Source organism: Mesoplodon mirus (assembly GCF_964341445.2).
Source record: "Mesoplodon mirus genome assembly, chromosome: 19".
Taxonomy (NCBI): Eukaryota; Metazoa; Chordata; class Mammalia; order Artiodactyla; family Ziphiidae; genus Mesoplodon; species Mesoplodon mirus.
The window spans coordinates 63953051-63967779 of record NC_138995.1 but is presented as its reverse complement, the minus strand read 5'-3'; the positions used below and the strand labels follow the sequence as shown (position 1 = coordinate 63967779).

General features: G+C 43.1%; 1 protein-coding gene across 1 annotated transcript in view; it reads left to right on the top strand.

Annotated features, from left to right (window-relative positions):
* The first annotated feature begins 272 nt into the window (after positions 1-272).
* The window catches only part of LOC309794934 (zinc finger protein 671-like), a 37502-nt gene continuing 23045 nt past the window's right edge, over positions 273-14729 (top strand). The window contains exons 1-5 of the mRNA XM_082606889.1: positions 273-361; positions 7214-7252; positions 9043-9169; positions 9709-9828; positions 10493-14438. Of these exons, the coding sequence (XP_082463015.1) occupies positions 7238-7252; positions 9043-9169; positions 9709-9828; positions 10493-11664 (1434 nt within the window). The 5' untranslated portion in view covers positions 273-361; positions 7214-7237 and the 3' untranslated portion in view covers positions 11665-14438. The remainder of the gene's footprint in view (positions 362-7213; positions 7253-9042; positions 9170-9708; positions 9829-10492; positions 14439-14729) is intronic.

Below are 14729 nucleotides of genomic sequence, written 5' to 3'. Positions count from 1 at the left end.
AGGTCAGGTCTCATAGGTTGTTTCCTTTGTCTTAAGTTTAAGGCGTCATCTTTGACAGCCACTTATCTCACACTGCTGGAGGCCAAGCACTTTTACTCTGATGCCAGCAGCAACCCCTTTGTCACAGATTAATTTTCTGGTGCCATTTTCTTCTTGTAACTCTCTCTCTCTCTTTTTTTTTTTTTAGGCCACACTGTGCAGCTACCAGGATCTTAGTTCCCAGACCAGGGATTGAAATAGAGCCCACGGCAGTGACAGTACCAGAGTTTAACCACTGAGCCGCCAGGGAATTCTGAGATTCACTGTCAGTGTGCAGTCGGCAAATGGTCGTCCCCTGCTCGACTGCAGGAGAGAACAGCAGGTAGGAAATTACAGAAAATCTGTCTGAGTATTTATGAAAGAAAAAGGATATATAAAGAACATGGATAAAAATCAAAAATATGTATTCTTGAATTCTGTTATAGAATGTTATAATAATTTTCTTGAGTTTTATTATTTTTTTTATATACAGCCGGTTCTTATTAGTTATCTATTTGATACGTACTAGTGTGTATATGTCAATCCCAATCTCCCAATTCATTCCCCCGCCAACTTCCCCCCTTGGTGTCTGTACATTTGTTCTCTACATCTGTGTGTCTATTTCTGCCCTGCAGACCGGTTTATCTATACTATTTTTCTAGGTTCCACATATATGTGTTAACATACAATATTTGTTTTTCTCTTTCTGACTTACTTCACTCTGTATGACAGTCTCTAGATCCATCCACATCTCTACAAATGACCCAGTTTCGTTCCTTTTTATGGCTGAGTAATATTCCATTGTATATATGTACCACATCTTCTTTATCCAGTTGTCTGTCGATGGGCATTTAGGTTGTTTCCATGACCTGGCTCTTGTAAATAGTGCTGCAGTGAACATTGGGGTGCATGCGTCATTCATGTATGTATGTATGTATGTATGTATGTATGGCTATGTTGGGTCTTCGTTGCTGTGCGCGGCTTTCTCTGGTTGCGGCAAGCAGGGGCTACTCTTCATTGCAGTGCATGGGCTTCTCATTGCAGTTGCTTGCTGCGGAGCATGGGCTTTAGGCGTGTGGGCTTCAGTAGTTGTGGCTCTTGGGCTCAGTAGTTGTGGCTTGTGGGCTCTACAGTGCAGGCTTAGTAGTTGTGGTGCATGGGCTTAGTTGCTCCACAGCATGTGGAATCTTCCCGGACCCGGGCTCGAACCCTTGTCCCCTGCATTGGCTGGCAGATTCTTAACCACTGTGCCACCAGGGAAGTGCCTGCATGTGTATTTTTGAATTACAATTTTCTCTGGGTATACGCCCAGTAGTGGATTACTGGGTTATATGGTAATTCTATTTTTAGCTTTTTAAGGAACCTCCATACTGTTTGTCATATGGCTGTATCAATTTACATTCCCACCAACAGTGAAAAACAGTTCCCTTTTCTCAACACCCTCTCTAGCATTCGTTGTTTGTAGATTTTCTGATGATGCCCATTCTAACTGGTGTGAGGTGATACCTCGTTGTAGTTTTGATTTGCATTTCTCTAATAATTAGTGATGTTGAGCGGCTTTTCATGTGCTTCTTGGCCATCTGTATGTCGTCTTTGGAGAAATGTCTATTTAGGTCTTCTGCCCATTTTTGGATTGGGTTGTATGTTTTTTTAATATGGAGCTGCATGAGCTGTTTATATATTTTGGAGATTAATCCTTTGTCTGTTGATTCATTTGCAAGTATTTTCTCCCATTCTGAGGGTTGTCTTTTCGTCTTGTTTGTGGTTTCCTTTGCTGTGCAAAAACTTTTAACTTTCATTAGGTCCCATTTGTTTATTTTTGTTTTTATTTCCATTACTCTAGGAGGTGGATCAAAAACGATCTTGCTGTGATTTATGTCAAAGAGTGTTATTCCTATATTTTCCTCTAAGAGTTTATAGTGTCTGGTCTTACATTTAGGTCTCTAATCCATTTTGAGTTTATTTTTGTGTATGGTGTTAGGGAGTGTTCTAATTTCATTCTTTACGTGTAGCTGTCCAGTTTTCCCAGCACCACTTATTGAAGAGACTGTCTTTTCTCCATTGTATATCCTTGCCTCTTTTGTCATAGATTAGTTGACCATAGGTGCGTGAGTTTTTCTCTGGGCTTTCTGTCCTGTTCCACTGATCTATATTTTTGTTCATCAGTACCATATTGTTTAGATTACTGTAGCTTTATAGTATAGTCTAAAGTCAGGGAGTCTGATTCCTCCAGCTCCATTTTATTCCCTCAAGACTGCTTTGGCTATTCAGGGTCTTTTGTGCCTCCATACAGATTTTAAGATTTTTTTGTTCTAGTTCTGTAAAAAATGCCACTGGTAATTTGATAGGAATTGCATTGAATCTGTAGATTGCTTTGGGTAGTATAGTCATTTTCACAATATTGATTCTTGCAATCCAGGAACATGGTATATCTCTCCATCTGTGTCATCTTAGATTTCTTTCATCAGTGTCTTACAGTTTTCTGAGTACAGGTCTTTTACCTCCTTGGTACATTTATTCCTAGGTATTTTATTCTTTTTTGTTGCAATGGTGAATGGGATTGTTTCCTTAATTTCTCTTTCTGATCTTTCGTTGTTAGTGTATAGGAATGCAAGAGACTTCTATGTATTAATTTTGTATTCTGCAACTTTACCAAATTCATTGATTAGCTCTAGTAGTTTTCTGGTAGCATCTTTAGGATTCTCTGTGTATAGTATCATGTCATCTGCAGACAGTGACACTCTTACTTCTTCTTTTCCAATTTGTATTCCTTTTATTTTGTCTTCTCTGACTGCTGTGGCTACGACTTCGAGAACTATGTTGAATAATAGTGGTAAGAGTGGACATCCTTGTCTTGTTCTTGATCTTAGAGGAAATGCTTTCAGTTTTCCACCGTTGAGAATGATGTTTGCTGTGGGTTTGTTGTATATGACCTTTATTATGTTGAGGTAGGTTCCCTTGATGCCCACTTTCTGGAGAGTTTTTATCATGTAAATGGGTGTTGAATTTTATCAAAAGCTTTTTCTGCATCTATTGAGATGCTCATATGGCTTTTCTTCAATCTAAAAAAAAATAAATTTATTTATTTATTTTTGGCTGCATTGTGTCTTCATTGCGGTGTGCGGGCTTCTCATTGTGGCGGCTTCTCTTGTTGTGGAGCACGGGCTCTAGGCACGCAGGCTTCAGTAGTTGTGGCACATGGGCTCAGTAGTTGTGGTGCATGGGCTTAGTTGCTCCTTGGCATGTGGGATCATCCCAGAGGAGGGCTCGAACCTGTGTCCCCTGCATTGGCAGGTGGATTCTTAACTACTGTACCACCAGGGAAGTCCCTTAGTAGTCTCTTACGATGCTTTGTACTTCTGTGGTGTCCATTGTAACTTCTCATTTTTCATTTCTAATTTTATTGATTTGAGTCTTCTCCATCTTTTTCTTGATGAGTCTGGCTAAAGATTTATCAATTTTGTTTATCTTCTCAAAGAAACAGCTTTTAGTTTTATTGATCTTTGATGTTGTTTTCTTTGTTTCTATTTCATTTATTTCTGCTCTGATCTTTATGATTTCTTTCCTTCTACCAACTTTGGGTTTTGTTTGTTCTTCTTTCTCTAGTTCCTTTAGGTCTAAGTTTAGATTGTTTATTTGAGATTTTTCTTGTTTCTTGAGGTAGGCTTGTATTGCTATAAACTTCCCTCTTAGAACTGCTTTTGCTGTATTCCATAGGTTTTGGATCGTCGTGTTTTCATTGTCATTTGTCTCTAGATATTTTTTGACTTCTTCAGTGATCTCTTGGTTATTTAGTAACGTACTGTTTAGCCTCTGTGTGTGTTTCTTACGTTTTTTCCCCTGTATTTGATTTCTAATCTCATAGCATTGTGGTCGGAAAAGATCCTTGATATGATTTCAATTTTCTTAAATTTACTGAGGCTTGATTTGTGACCCAAGATGTGATCTATCCTGGAGAATGTTCTGTGTGCACTTGAGAAGAAAGTGTTATCTGCTGTTTTTGGATGGAATGTTCTATAAATATCAATTAAATCTATCTGGTCTACTGTGTCTTTTTTTTTTTTTTTTTGCGGTACGCGGGCCTCTCACTCTTGTGGGCTCTCCTGTTGCGGGGCACAGGCTCCAGATGTGCAGGCTCAGTGGCCATGGCTCACGGGCCCAGCCGCTCCATGGCATGTGGGATCTTCCCGGACCGGGGCGTGAACCTGTGTCCCCTGCATCGGCAGGTGGACTCTCAACCAGGGAAGCCCTACTGTGTCATTTAAAGCTTGTGTTTCTTTATTAATTTTCTGTCTGGATGATCTGTCCATTGATGTAAGTGAGGTCTCAAAGTCCCCCATCATTATTGTGTTACTGTCAATTTCCTCTTTTATAGCTGTTAGCACTTGCCTTATATATTGAGGTGCTCCTATGTTGGGTACATATATATTTATAATTGTTATCGCTTCTTCTTGGATTGATCTCTTTGTCATTATGTAGTGTCCTTCCTTGTCTCTTAACATTCTTTAAAGTCTATTTTATCTGATGTGAGTGTTGCTACTCCAGCTGTCTTTTGATTTCCATTTGCATGGAATATCTTTCTCCATCCCCTCACTTTCAGTCTTATGTGTCCCTAGGTCTTAAGTGAGTCTCTTGTAGACAACATGTATATGGGTCTTGTTTTTGTATCCATTCAGCAAGCCTGTGTCTTTTGGTTGGAGCATTTAATCCATTCACGTTTAAGGTAATTACCGATATGGATGTTCCTGCTACCATTTTCTTAATTGTTTTGGGTTTGTTTTTGTAGGTTCTTTTCTTCTCTTGTGTTTCCCACTTAGAGAAGTTCCTTTAGCATTTGTTATAGAGCTGGTTTGGTGCTGCTGAATTCTCTTAGCTTTTGCTTGTCTGTAAAGGTTTTGATTTCTCCATCAAATCTGAATGAAATCCTTGCTGGGTAGAGTAATCTTGGTTGTAGGTTCTTTTCATCACTTTAAATATATCATGCCGCTCCCTTCTGGCTTGTAGAGTTTCTGCTGAGAAATCAGCTGTTAACCTTATGGGAGTTCCCTTGTATGTTATTTGTCATTTTTCCCTTGTTGCTTTCAATAATTTTTCTTTGTCTTTCATTTTTGTCAGTTTGATTACTATGTGTCTCAGCATGTTACTCCTTCGGTTTGTCCTGCCTGGGACTCTCTGTGATTCCCAGACTTGGGTGGCTATTTCCTTTCCCATGTTAGGGAAGTTTTCGACTATAATCTCTTCAAATAGTTTCTTGGGTCTGTTGTTTCTCTCTTCTGCTTCTGGGACCTGTATAATATGAATGCTGTTGAATTTAACGTTGTCCCAGAGGTCTCTTAGGCTGTCTTGTTTTCTTTTCATTCTTTTTTCTTTATTCCGTGGCAGTGAATTCCACCATCCTGTCTTCCAGGTCACTTATCCGTTCTTCTGCCTCAGTTATTCTGGTATTGATTCCTTCTAGTATATTTTTCATTTTGGTTATTGTATTGTTCATCTCTGTTTGTTTGTTCTTTAATTCTTCTAGGTCTTTTAAAACATTTTTTGCCTCTTCTTGATCTTTGCCTCCATTCTTTTTCTGAGGTTTGCCTATCTCCACTTCATTTAGTTGTTTTTCTGGGATTTTATCTTGTTTCTTCATCTGGTACATAGCCCTCTGCCTTTTCATTTTGTTTGTTTTTCTGTGAATGTGGTTTTCATTCCACAGGCTGCAACATTGTGGTTTTTCTTGCTTCTGCTGTCTGCCCTCTGGTGGATGAGGCTATCTAAGAGGCTTGTGCAAGCTTCCTGATGGGAGGGACTGGTGGTGGGTAGAGCTGGGTGTTACTCTGGTGGGCAGAGCTCAGTAAAACTTTAATTGGTTTGTCTGCTCATGGGTGGGGCTGAGTTCCCTCCCTGTTGGTTGTTTCGCCTGAGGCGATGCAGCACTGGAGGCTACAGGCTCTTTGATGGGGCTAATGGTGCACTCTGGGAGGGCTCATGCCAAGGAGTACTTCCCAGAGATTCTGCTGCTGCTGTTCTTGTCCCTGTGGTGAGCCACAGCCATACTCTGCATCTGCAGGATACCTTCCAACACTAGCTGGTAGGTCTGGTTCAGTCTCCTATGGAGTCACTACTCCTTCCCCTTGGGTCCTGATGCACACACTCGTTTGTGTATGCCCTCCAAGCTTGGAGTATATGTTTCCCCCAGTCCTGTCGAAGTCCTGTAGTCAAATCCTGCTAGCCTTCAAAGTGTTTCTCTGGGAATTCCTCCTCCTGTTGCCGGACCACAAGGTTGGAACCCTGACTTGGGGCTCAGAGCCTTCACTCCAGTGGGTGGACTTCTGCGCTCTAAGTGTTCTCCAGTCTGTGGGTCACCCATCCAGCAGTTATGGGATTTGATTTTATTGTGATTGCACCTCTCCTACCATCTCATTGCGGCTTCTGCTTTGTCTTTGGAGGTGGGGTATCTTTCTTCCTGAGTTCCAGCGTCTTCCTGTCAATGATTGTTCAGTAGTAAGTTGTAATTCCAGTGCGCTCACAAAAGGCAGTGAGCACACATCCTTCTACTCTGCCATCTTGGACCAGTCTCCATAATGTTATAATAATTTCTAATCAGAACTTAGTATATGGATTATGTAAGCTGAAATTTTATATAAAGCAATAATTTATAAGATAACCAAGTAAAATTGGAAGAGGAAGTATAATATACGAACTTCTGATCAGATATTAGGGCCAACTGCAAGCTACAAGAAGAGAAAAATGTATTATTGGCAAGGGAGAAATAGACAGACGAAGGGAATCAAATGGAAGTGTCAGAAACAGAGCTGTACGTAAAATGAGACTTAATTTTGATATTTGTGACTTAGGACTATAATAGTGCTTTATGACCTGCCAACACCATTTCCTTGCTAACACAATCCCTTATTCTTCTGGGCTCACTGGGCTCCAGTCATACCAGCTTTGTAGATGCTGCTCAAACACACCAGGCGTGACTCTGATAGAGAGGCTTTGTACTTGTTTGTCCCACTTTTGGACAGCCTTTTCTCAAGGTATCCATATGACCTTATGGTACAACTGTAACATTTTCTGCCCTCTTTTATGCTTTAGTTTCCTCTTGAGCGTTTGTCTTCGCCTGAAATATTAAATCGGTCATTCATTAACCTTTTTTGTCTGTGTTGCTGATGGGAATTAATATTACATGGCCCTGCTCTTCCCACAGGTTCCACATTCAGCAGAACCACTTATGGACCCTGCACTGGTGAGTGTCAGGTGTCCTAGAAGTCTTTTGCTGCCACTCCTCCTGGACTTGGTGTCTGGGGACCCTCAGCCCAGATTTCCAAGTCCAGGCCAGAGGTTATATGGACAGATTCCCATTTTTGGCAGCCAGTGGACTGAGATGTGAAAGGTTGTCTTAGGTACGGGGGTTAGTATGTACAAATGTTTGAGGATGAGATTGAGATGGGAGTGTTATAGGACTTCTAGGTCTCTGTTAATGTCTGGTGAGAACAGAGAACAAGGGGGCCAGAGTTAGACCTAGAATGGTAGCCTGAGAAGAGGTTTCTGTTCTGAGAATGATGGCAGACATAGAATTTTTGGAACAGAGGGGAAAAGTGATGTGACTTAGGTTTTAAGAGGCTACTCCTGGCTGCGGAGTGCACAAGAGACTGGGGGAGAGAAAGACAGGGAGATAATGAAGGAGGCTATTGCAGTCATCCGGACGCCCATTAGTTCTTGCTGGACCAAAGTGGTGCATGAGGAGGTAGGAGAAATACTTGGCTTCTGGATTTGCTTTTAAAGTAGGGGCTGACCAGATTTTCTAATGTGGAGGGCTCACGGATGACTCCAAGTTTTTTTTCCCTTTGCACATGAGAGGGTGGCAGTGCCATCAACTGAGGTGGGGAAGTCAGTGGTAGGAGTCCTTTTCCGTGAGAGTATTAGGGATTGGGTTTTGGCTGTTTTGATTCTCAGATGTTCCAGTGACTCCAAGTATAGGAGACAAGGGGACGGCTGAACGTGCAGATCTAGAGTGCTGGGGGAGGCTTCAGGATGCCATTAGGGGACAAGGGAAGAGAGGGGGGCTGTCACAAAGACAGATAAGAAGAGTGGTCATCAGTGGGAAGGTGGCGGGGGAGGGAAAGTCCAGCAGGTGGCTCAGGTTTTTATGGGGGAGTGCCTATGAAATGGATAAATTGATGCAGAGGGAAAGCAGAATGGAGGTGAAGTGATAGTAAAGTCAGGCTGGTGGTTATTTTTCTTCCTGTGCACTCACTAGGCTTTTGTGGTGGAACTTGGGTAGTTTCTGACAGAATGTCAGATGACTTTACCTAAGGTGTGTCAAGTGGGTGTGGATTTTGAATGGGTGTTATATGGACAGAGATTGCAACTGGTGAAGAGACATAATGTGCAATACAGAGGTGGAACATGAACAGGCATATTTAGATCTGCATGTTTTGACTGAGGTTAAAGTCAGGAACAAGGCCTGGTGGGGAAGCCTTCAGAGCAGACCATTGGAGAGTTGGGGTACGGTGGGATCCTGTTGCATTGGCAGGAACTTTCTGATGCCGTGTGCAGCGGTATGTGAGGAGGCAGGAGACATGCCAATTTTGTGGGCCGGGTGGTGGTGATGGGGATCAGCTGTATGAGGAGTTAGTTAGCCAGTGAGTAATATGCATGTGGGGAAGGTGTGTGACCAAATCGCCCCAGGGCCCTCATACCAGGAGTTTAAGAGAGGACGATGAGCCCAAGTTTGTTTGTGTCTAGGAGACATGATCCTGGGGACTCTCAGGCTGTTGTCTTGCAGGAGAGGGAGGGGGCCATGCATACCAGGCGCACAGCTTAGATGGCATCTATCTGTCCACCTACCTACCTATTGTTGCTGAGAGTTGTACCTAGTGCTCAAGGAAGTATGAAGAGTTATTCGGTACCAGTGCCCTCTTAAGTTAGGGAGCTGGGGAGGATGATGAACCCAGAGTGAGTATGGGTTAGGGTTACTTATGGGGTCCTGGGGAGAGAGGCTGCTTATGTACACACCTGTCCCCGTCATCACAGGGCTCTGTGACCTTTGAGGACGTGGCTGTGTACTTTTCCCAGGAGGAATGGAGGCTTCTTGATGAGGCCCAGAGATTCCTGTACCGCGATGTCATGCTGGAGACCTTTGCACTTGTTACATCATTGGGTAAGGCCCTCCCACCTATCCCAGCGTCCTGGGCAGGTCTCTGCCTTTCCCCTGTTTTCCAAAGGCAAGTCTGTTTTTTCACGGCTAGACAGTGGCCTCATCTCTGTTACTGCTTCCCTCTCATCTGTGTTGTTGGTGCCAAGGCTGAGTGACTGCGTATATGACCTCCTTTCAGAAGTATCCCCAGTACCAGCGGCTCTGAAGTTTTTTCAGAGAAGTTTTTCTGGGTCATAAGACTTGGAATTTGTTCAGTGGGTTCCATTAGTCTCAGCCACTCCCTGCTAAGTGGACTCCGTAGACCCATGCACCTCTGTGCTCCAGGCTCTGCCATCTTCCAGCTGACATTTCTTGGGGCCTCACCATTCCAGGAATTGTTGGGACTTAATGTGGTCAGTATTTGTGGGGTCTTCTTGGCTGTTTCTGTGAGACCCTCATCTCAAAGATTCTTTTTGTTACATATTTTTTTTCCTGAGGTTGTTTTGGGATTGGTTGTCCCCTGGGCCCGTACTGACTGTTCACCTGTCGTGTCTTTCTCTTAGGTCTTTCATCTTCTAGGTCCCATGTTGTCCAGCTGGAGCTGAGAGGAGAACCCTGGGTACATGACAGAGTGGACATGACTCCAGACAGAGCAAGAGGGGCTCAAATATGGCCTGGCCCTGGTAATTGGCATTGAGGGAGGAAGTGACATCATGGTTCGGTTCACGTTATTTCAGGAACATGTCCCGTACCCGACACTGTTTTGGTGTCAAGGCCAGTGACTGTGTACCTCGTTTCTGTTTCTCCTCCATCCTTGACCCTTGCCTCCTGTGATTTTTACTCTGGCTTCCAACCCAGAATTATCCCTCACCTCTCTGTCTTCCACTCATTGTTCCTCTCCATCCTCCCTCTGCTGTGCTTTCCACTATTCACCTACACTTAATGTTTGATGAGGTCTACACCTTTCCTCAAAATAGTCATTGAACGCCAGCTGCTCAGTGAAAATCAGATTTTCCTGGACCTGGACACAGCTTTCCACATAGCACACACATGTCACCAGCAGCCAAGGTCCTAGTGAAAACTGTTCCTGGAGGAATGAGTTGTGGACCCCTAGCTCCTTTATGCATTCCACCCCGTCCTTCTGTCATTTGCCTGGTGAGTTCTCCCTGTTCTGTGATGTGTAGAAGGTCAGTACTGTACAGCAGGGCTTTCCTAACCTCCCTGCAACTTCTTGTCTTGAAAACAGTCCCATAGATTTATTCTTTTCTATGTCAGACACACATTTGTGATTGGGCCACCTCCTACCAAAATCCTATGTCAAGTTTACCCGTATTTCTCTGCTTTCAGGGTGTTGGTATATAGCAGAGAACAAGCTACCTTCTGAGCAGAATGTTTCTGTAGAAGTGCCACAAATAAATACTTCAGAGGCAGACCTGTCCATCCTGAAGTCCTATCCCTGGGAGAGGTGCTGCCTGTACTTAGAAGGTGGTTTGCATCTAGCTGAAGACCTTGGCACAAACCCTGGCCAGAGACTCTGTGGGGCAGGTGTGCCGTTTCACCAGCACAGTGGAGAGGAACTCTTTAGAAGAGACGTGGGTAAGACCTTTATGAAGAGCCACACTGTCCATGCATCCAAGAAGTCTTTCACATTCCAGGAGCCTGGGAAGGATTTCCCTTGTACCTCTGGCCTTCTCCAGCAGCAAGTCACTCCACAAAAGGACACCGAGTTTGTAGAGGCCTCTCACAATGGACAAAGGCAGTATAAGTGCAGTGAATGTGGGAAAGCCTTCTGCCGTAAATACAGGCTTGCTCAGCACCAGAGAGTCCACACTGGAGAGAGGCCTTATGAATGCAGTGAATGTGGGAAAGTCTTTAGATGCAACTCCAACCTTGTTATTCATAGAAGAATTCACACTGGGGAAAGGCCTTATGAGTGTAGAGAATGCGGGAAGTTCTTTAGGCAAAACGCCCAACTTATTGTGCACCAGAGAATTCACACTGGAGCCAAGCCTTACGAATGCAGTGAATGTGGGAAAACCTTCATTACTAAAAGCAAACTTGTTCAGCACCAGAGAGTCCACACTGGGGAGAGACCTTATGAATGTGGAGAATGCAGAAAAGCCTTCACCTATAAACGCATGCTTGTTCAGCATCAGAGAGTCCACACTGGAGAGAGGCCTTATGAGTGCAGTGAATGTGGGAAAGTCTTTAGGTACATTGCCAGCCTCATTAAACATAGAAGAATTCACACTGGGGAAAGGCCTTATGAGTGTAGTGAATGTGGGAAGTCCTTTAGGCAAAGGGCCCACCTTCAGGTCCACCAGAGAATTCATACTGGAGCAAAGACTTACAAGTGCAGTGAATGTGGGAAATGTTTTAGCCAAAACTCTATTCTCACTACGCACCAGAGAGTTCACACTGGCGAAAGGCCTTATAAGTGCAGTGAATGTGGGAAGTGTTTTAGCCAAAGCTCTACTCTTATTAAGCATCAGAGTTCACATTGGAGAAAAACCATATGAGGAGAACTCTGAATGAGGAGAATTCTTTAGCCAAAGCATCCAGCTTACTCAACACTGAAAAGCTCACACCCCAGAAAGGCCTCATCAGCACAGCAAATGTGGAAAAGTTTTCTGTCAAAGGTCTGCTCTGACTGAGCACTAGAAACTTCATAGCTCAGATAGACCCTATGAGTACAGCAAATGTAGGAGAGCTTTCAGCCAAAGGTCTTACCTTATTCGATATCAGAAAGTTCATCTGGAGAAGGGCCTTCCAATGACATGAGGAGAGCAGCGAATGAGCTGTCTCCTTAGTTAATACATCATACTGAATAGGCTCTGTGAGGAAGTCATCAACTGGAAGTTGAATGCCATACATCTGAACAGCCCTGGTGTGCAGATTGCCTATGAGTACCGGCTTCATAGGAAGCTCTTCAGGAGCTACGCTCTACCTTCTAACCTGTGCGAGCCCCTTGCTGGACTCAACATCACTGTAAGTTTTTTACCTCTCCCAAGTGGCAGATCCCAGTACTGGACATTAGTCATCGCACTGTGATCAGGGTAGGTAGACCTACGTGCTGTCCTGTCCCCTGGAGGGAAGCATGGATAGCCTGAGCACTTGGGTGTTGTCCTTCTCTTCTGTCAAGGACAGGACCCAAGCAGCTTTGACCACGGTGACCCAACGTGGGTTCCCTTGGCAGCTGACAGAAGTTTGCTTTCCTTGGTGGTATTGTCTCATGTCGTGCTCACGATGGATGTTTCTAGCTCCAGGTCACCCTGTTTGGGAACTATCTGCCTCGATTTGCTCTGCTCTGTGAAAAAATAAAGACTATAGTTTAAGCCACGTCTTTTGTGGGTGTTCCAATCTTTGTATTCTTCAGTAAGGATAGTATCATGGCAGAGAATGTTTTTCACTCCAGTTTTGGTCTAATTTGAGTTGTTGTCCAAAGCCTCCTGGGGTAGACTACAGGGCTTTGTGGGACTAATGTGACCTGAATGTTAGAATTTTTGGTGGGTCCCGAGGTCACCCTGAGATGAGGACAGTTGTATGAACCACCAGTGTTTTTTGGAGCTGCATAAGTTCTCTTTTTTCACATGGGATGTCATATGATGACCCCAGTACTGTTCAAGAGAAGAAGTTCTCTAGGTCCAGCTGGAAAAGAGCCATGTGCCATAATGTCCATAACATGGTAGGCTGGTGTTGCTGAGCGTTAGATTACAGACATTAGGTGGGAACCATATTTGGTATAGAAACAGGGAATTAATAGGGAGTGAGTGACTAGCAAACAAAAAGAGATGAACCTATTCTAAAATTGCATCCATGAATGTTCCTGTGACTGGGGCTGTTTAGGATAATGTTTTTGAAAAAATTCTCAGGAGCTGCACAGCGGTTTCTCTCCTGAGGTCCCAGTCAGTGTCAGGCTGAATAATGTAAAGGTTTTGGGATCCCGTAGCATTGTTTATCTCAAGGTCATTGGTGTATAGCAAAGATAATGGGTAATAAAAGTGGAAATCGTGTAGTCCTGGCATGTGGTTTTTAGGACGCAAGCAGTTCCTGGATAACTCAAGTGGAAACACCTTTCATTGCTCACCAGTCTTTATTGCTACCACAACAGAATCCCTCCCATGAGACAAGGAGATGTGATGGGCTTATTAACATGTGGTTGCCAGAGTTCTACTGAAAAGGAGATTCAGAAAAGAAATTCAGATTTTTTATGTGAAGCCAATTTCTATTAAATTTAATTGAGCTGTATAGTTGGTATGCATTGAACTGAACATACCTAAAATGTACAGCTTGATTAAGTTTTAATACGTGTAAACCCACAGAACCATCATAATTACAAACATCCATCACTCTCATATCCACCTTCTGACATCTCTCCCAGGACTCCCAGGCAACTAGTATTGATTTACTTTTTTCCCATTCAATTAGTGTTTTCTACACTTAATATCATTGGGGTCTTAATGTTTACTTTTATATTTGTCTCTTTTTCATGATGCATAATTATTTTGAGAATCATTTAAGTTGCTGATAATTATAATTCATTTTTTTTCCTGAAAAATATACTGTTTGGATATACCACCCACTGACTTTTTATCCATACATCTGTTAAAGGATGGGGTTTTGTGGTTTGTATCCATTTTGGCTATGACAGATAAGCTTAATAAATTCTTTATATGTACGTATGATTTCATATTCAAAATTCAATGACTATACCCTTTTGTGTGCCATTCACAGTATGGGAGCATTCCAGTTTTCCTGTATTCCTCTCTAGTACTTGGTTGATACGGCTAGTGTTTCAATATTACCTGTTTAAATGTGTAGAGGTGTCTCACTATGGTCTGATTGCATTTCCCTAATGATTCATGATGAACATTTTTGTGTTCATTTGCCAGGTGTTTGTCTTCTTTGATAAAATGTCTGTCTTTTATTAGTAACTGAGAAGGCAAAAATCTGTTGGAACTTGACTTTTCTTCAGTGACTTCACTGGGTGGAATAAATGTGCTCACATCGTTATTCACCACATATGGTCCTCATTATTAACATAGTCTCCGTTACTTTAAGTCTAGACACGTATAAAACAACTAACCGAACCTTGATTGTTGTGTTTGCCAATTTCCCTGGTATGAATACTCCAACTGTGGGCAGTTCCAAACAGTGAATATGAAGTTTTTACTGCACCAGAGGCGCAAGAAGCCAAACGCTGAGATGCCAAGGTTTGCAGGGGAGAAGGCAGCCAAGCTAGAAGAAGTCTCAGATCCACCTTCTCGGAGGCGATGTGCTTGAGATATTTACGGTATAAAGACGCAGTGTGGTCTTAGGTGTGGGGAAAGGCCATCAGTTAGAGAAAAGGTGAGGTAATCGGTGTGTGCAGGTGTATTTCATTACATGCTTCTTCACAGATGCATGTTCAAAAATGGTGTCCCTGAATGGGACATCACTGGCTCTTTTAATGAGGGAACCAGAGAAGCAACACATGGTCCACCTGCTTATGGCCGCCCCACATTCCTCCTCTGTCTTGTTCACTATGGCCCCCTGTCTGGAGTCTTGTTCTCTTGACTCTGACCTAACACAGTGAGGTCTAAAC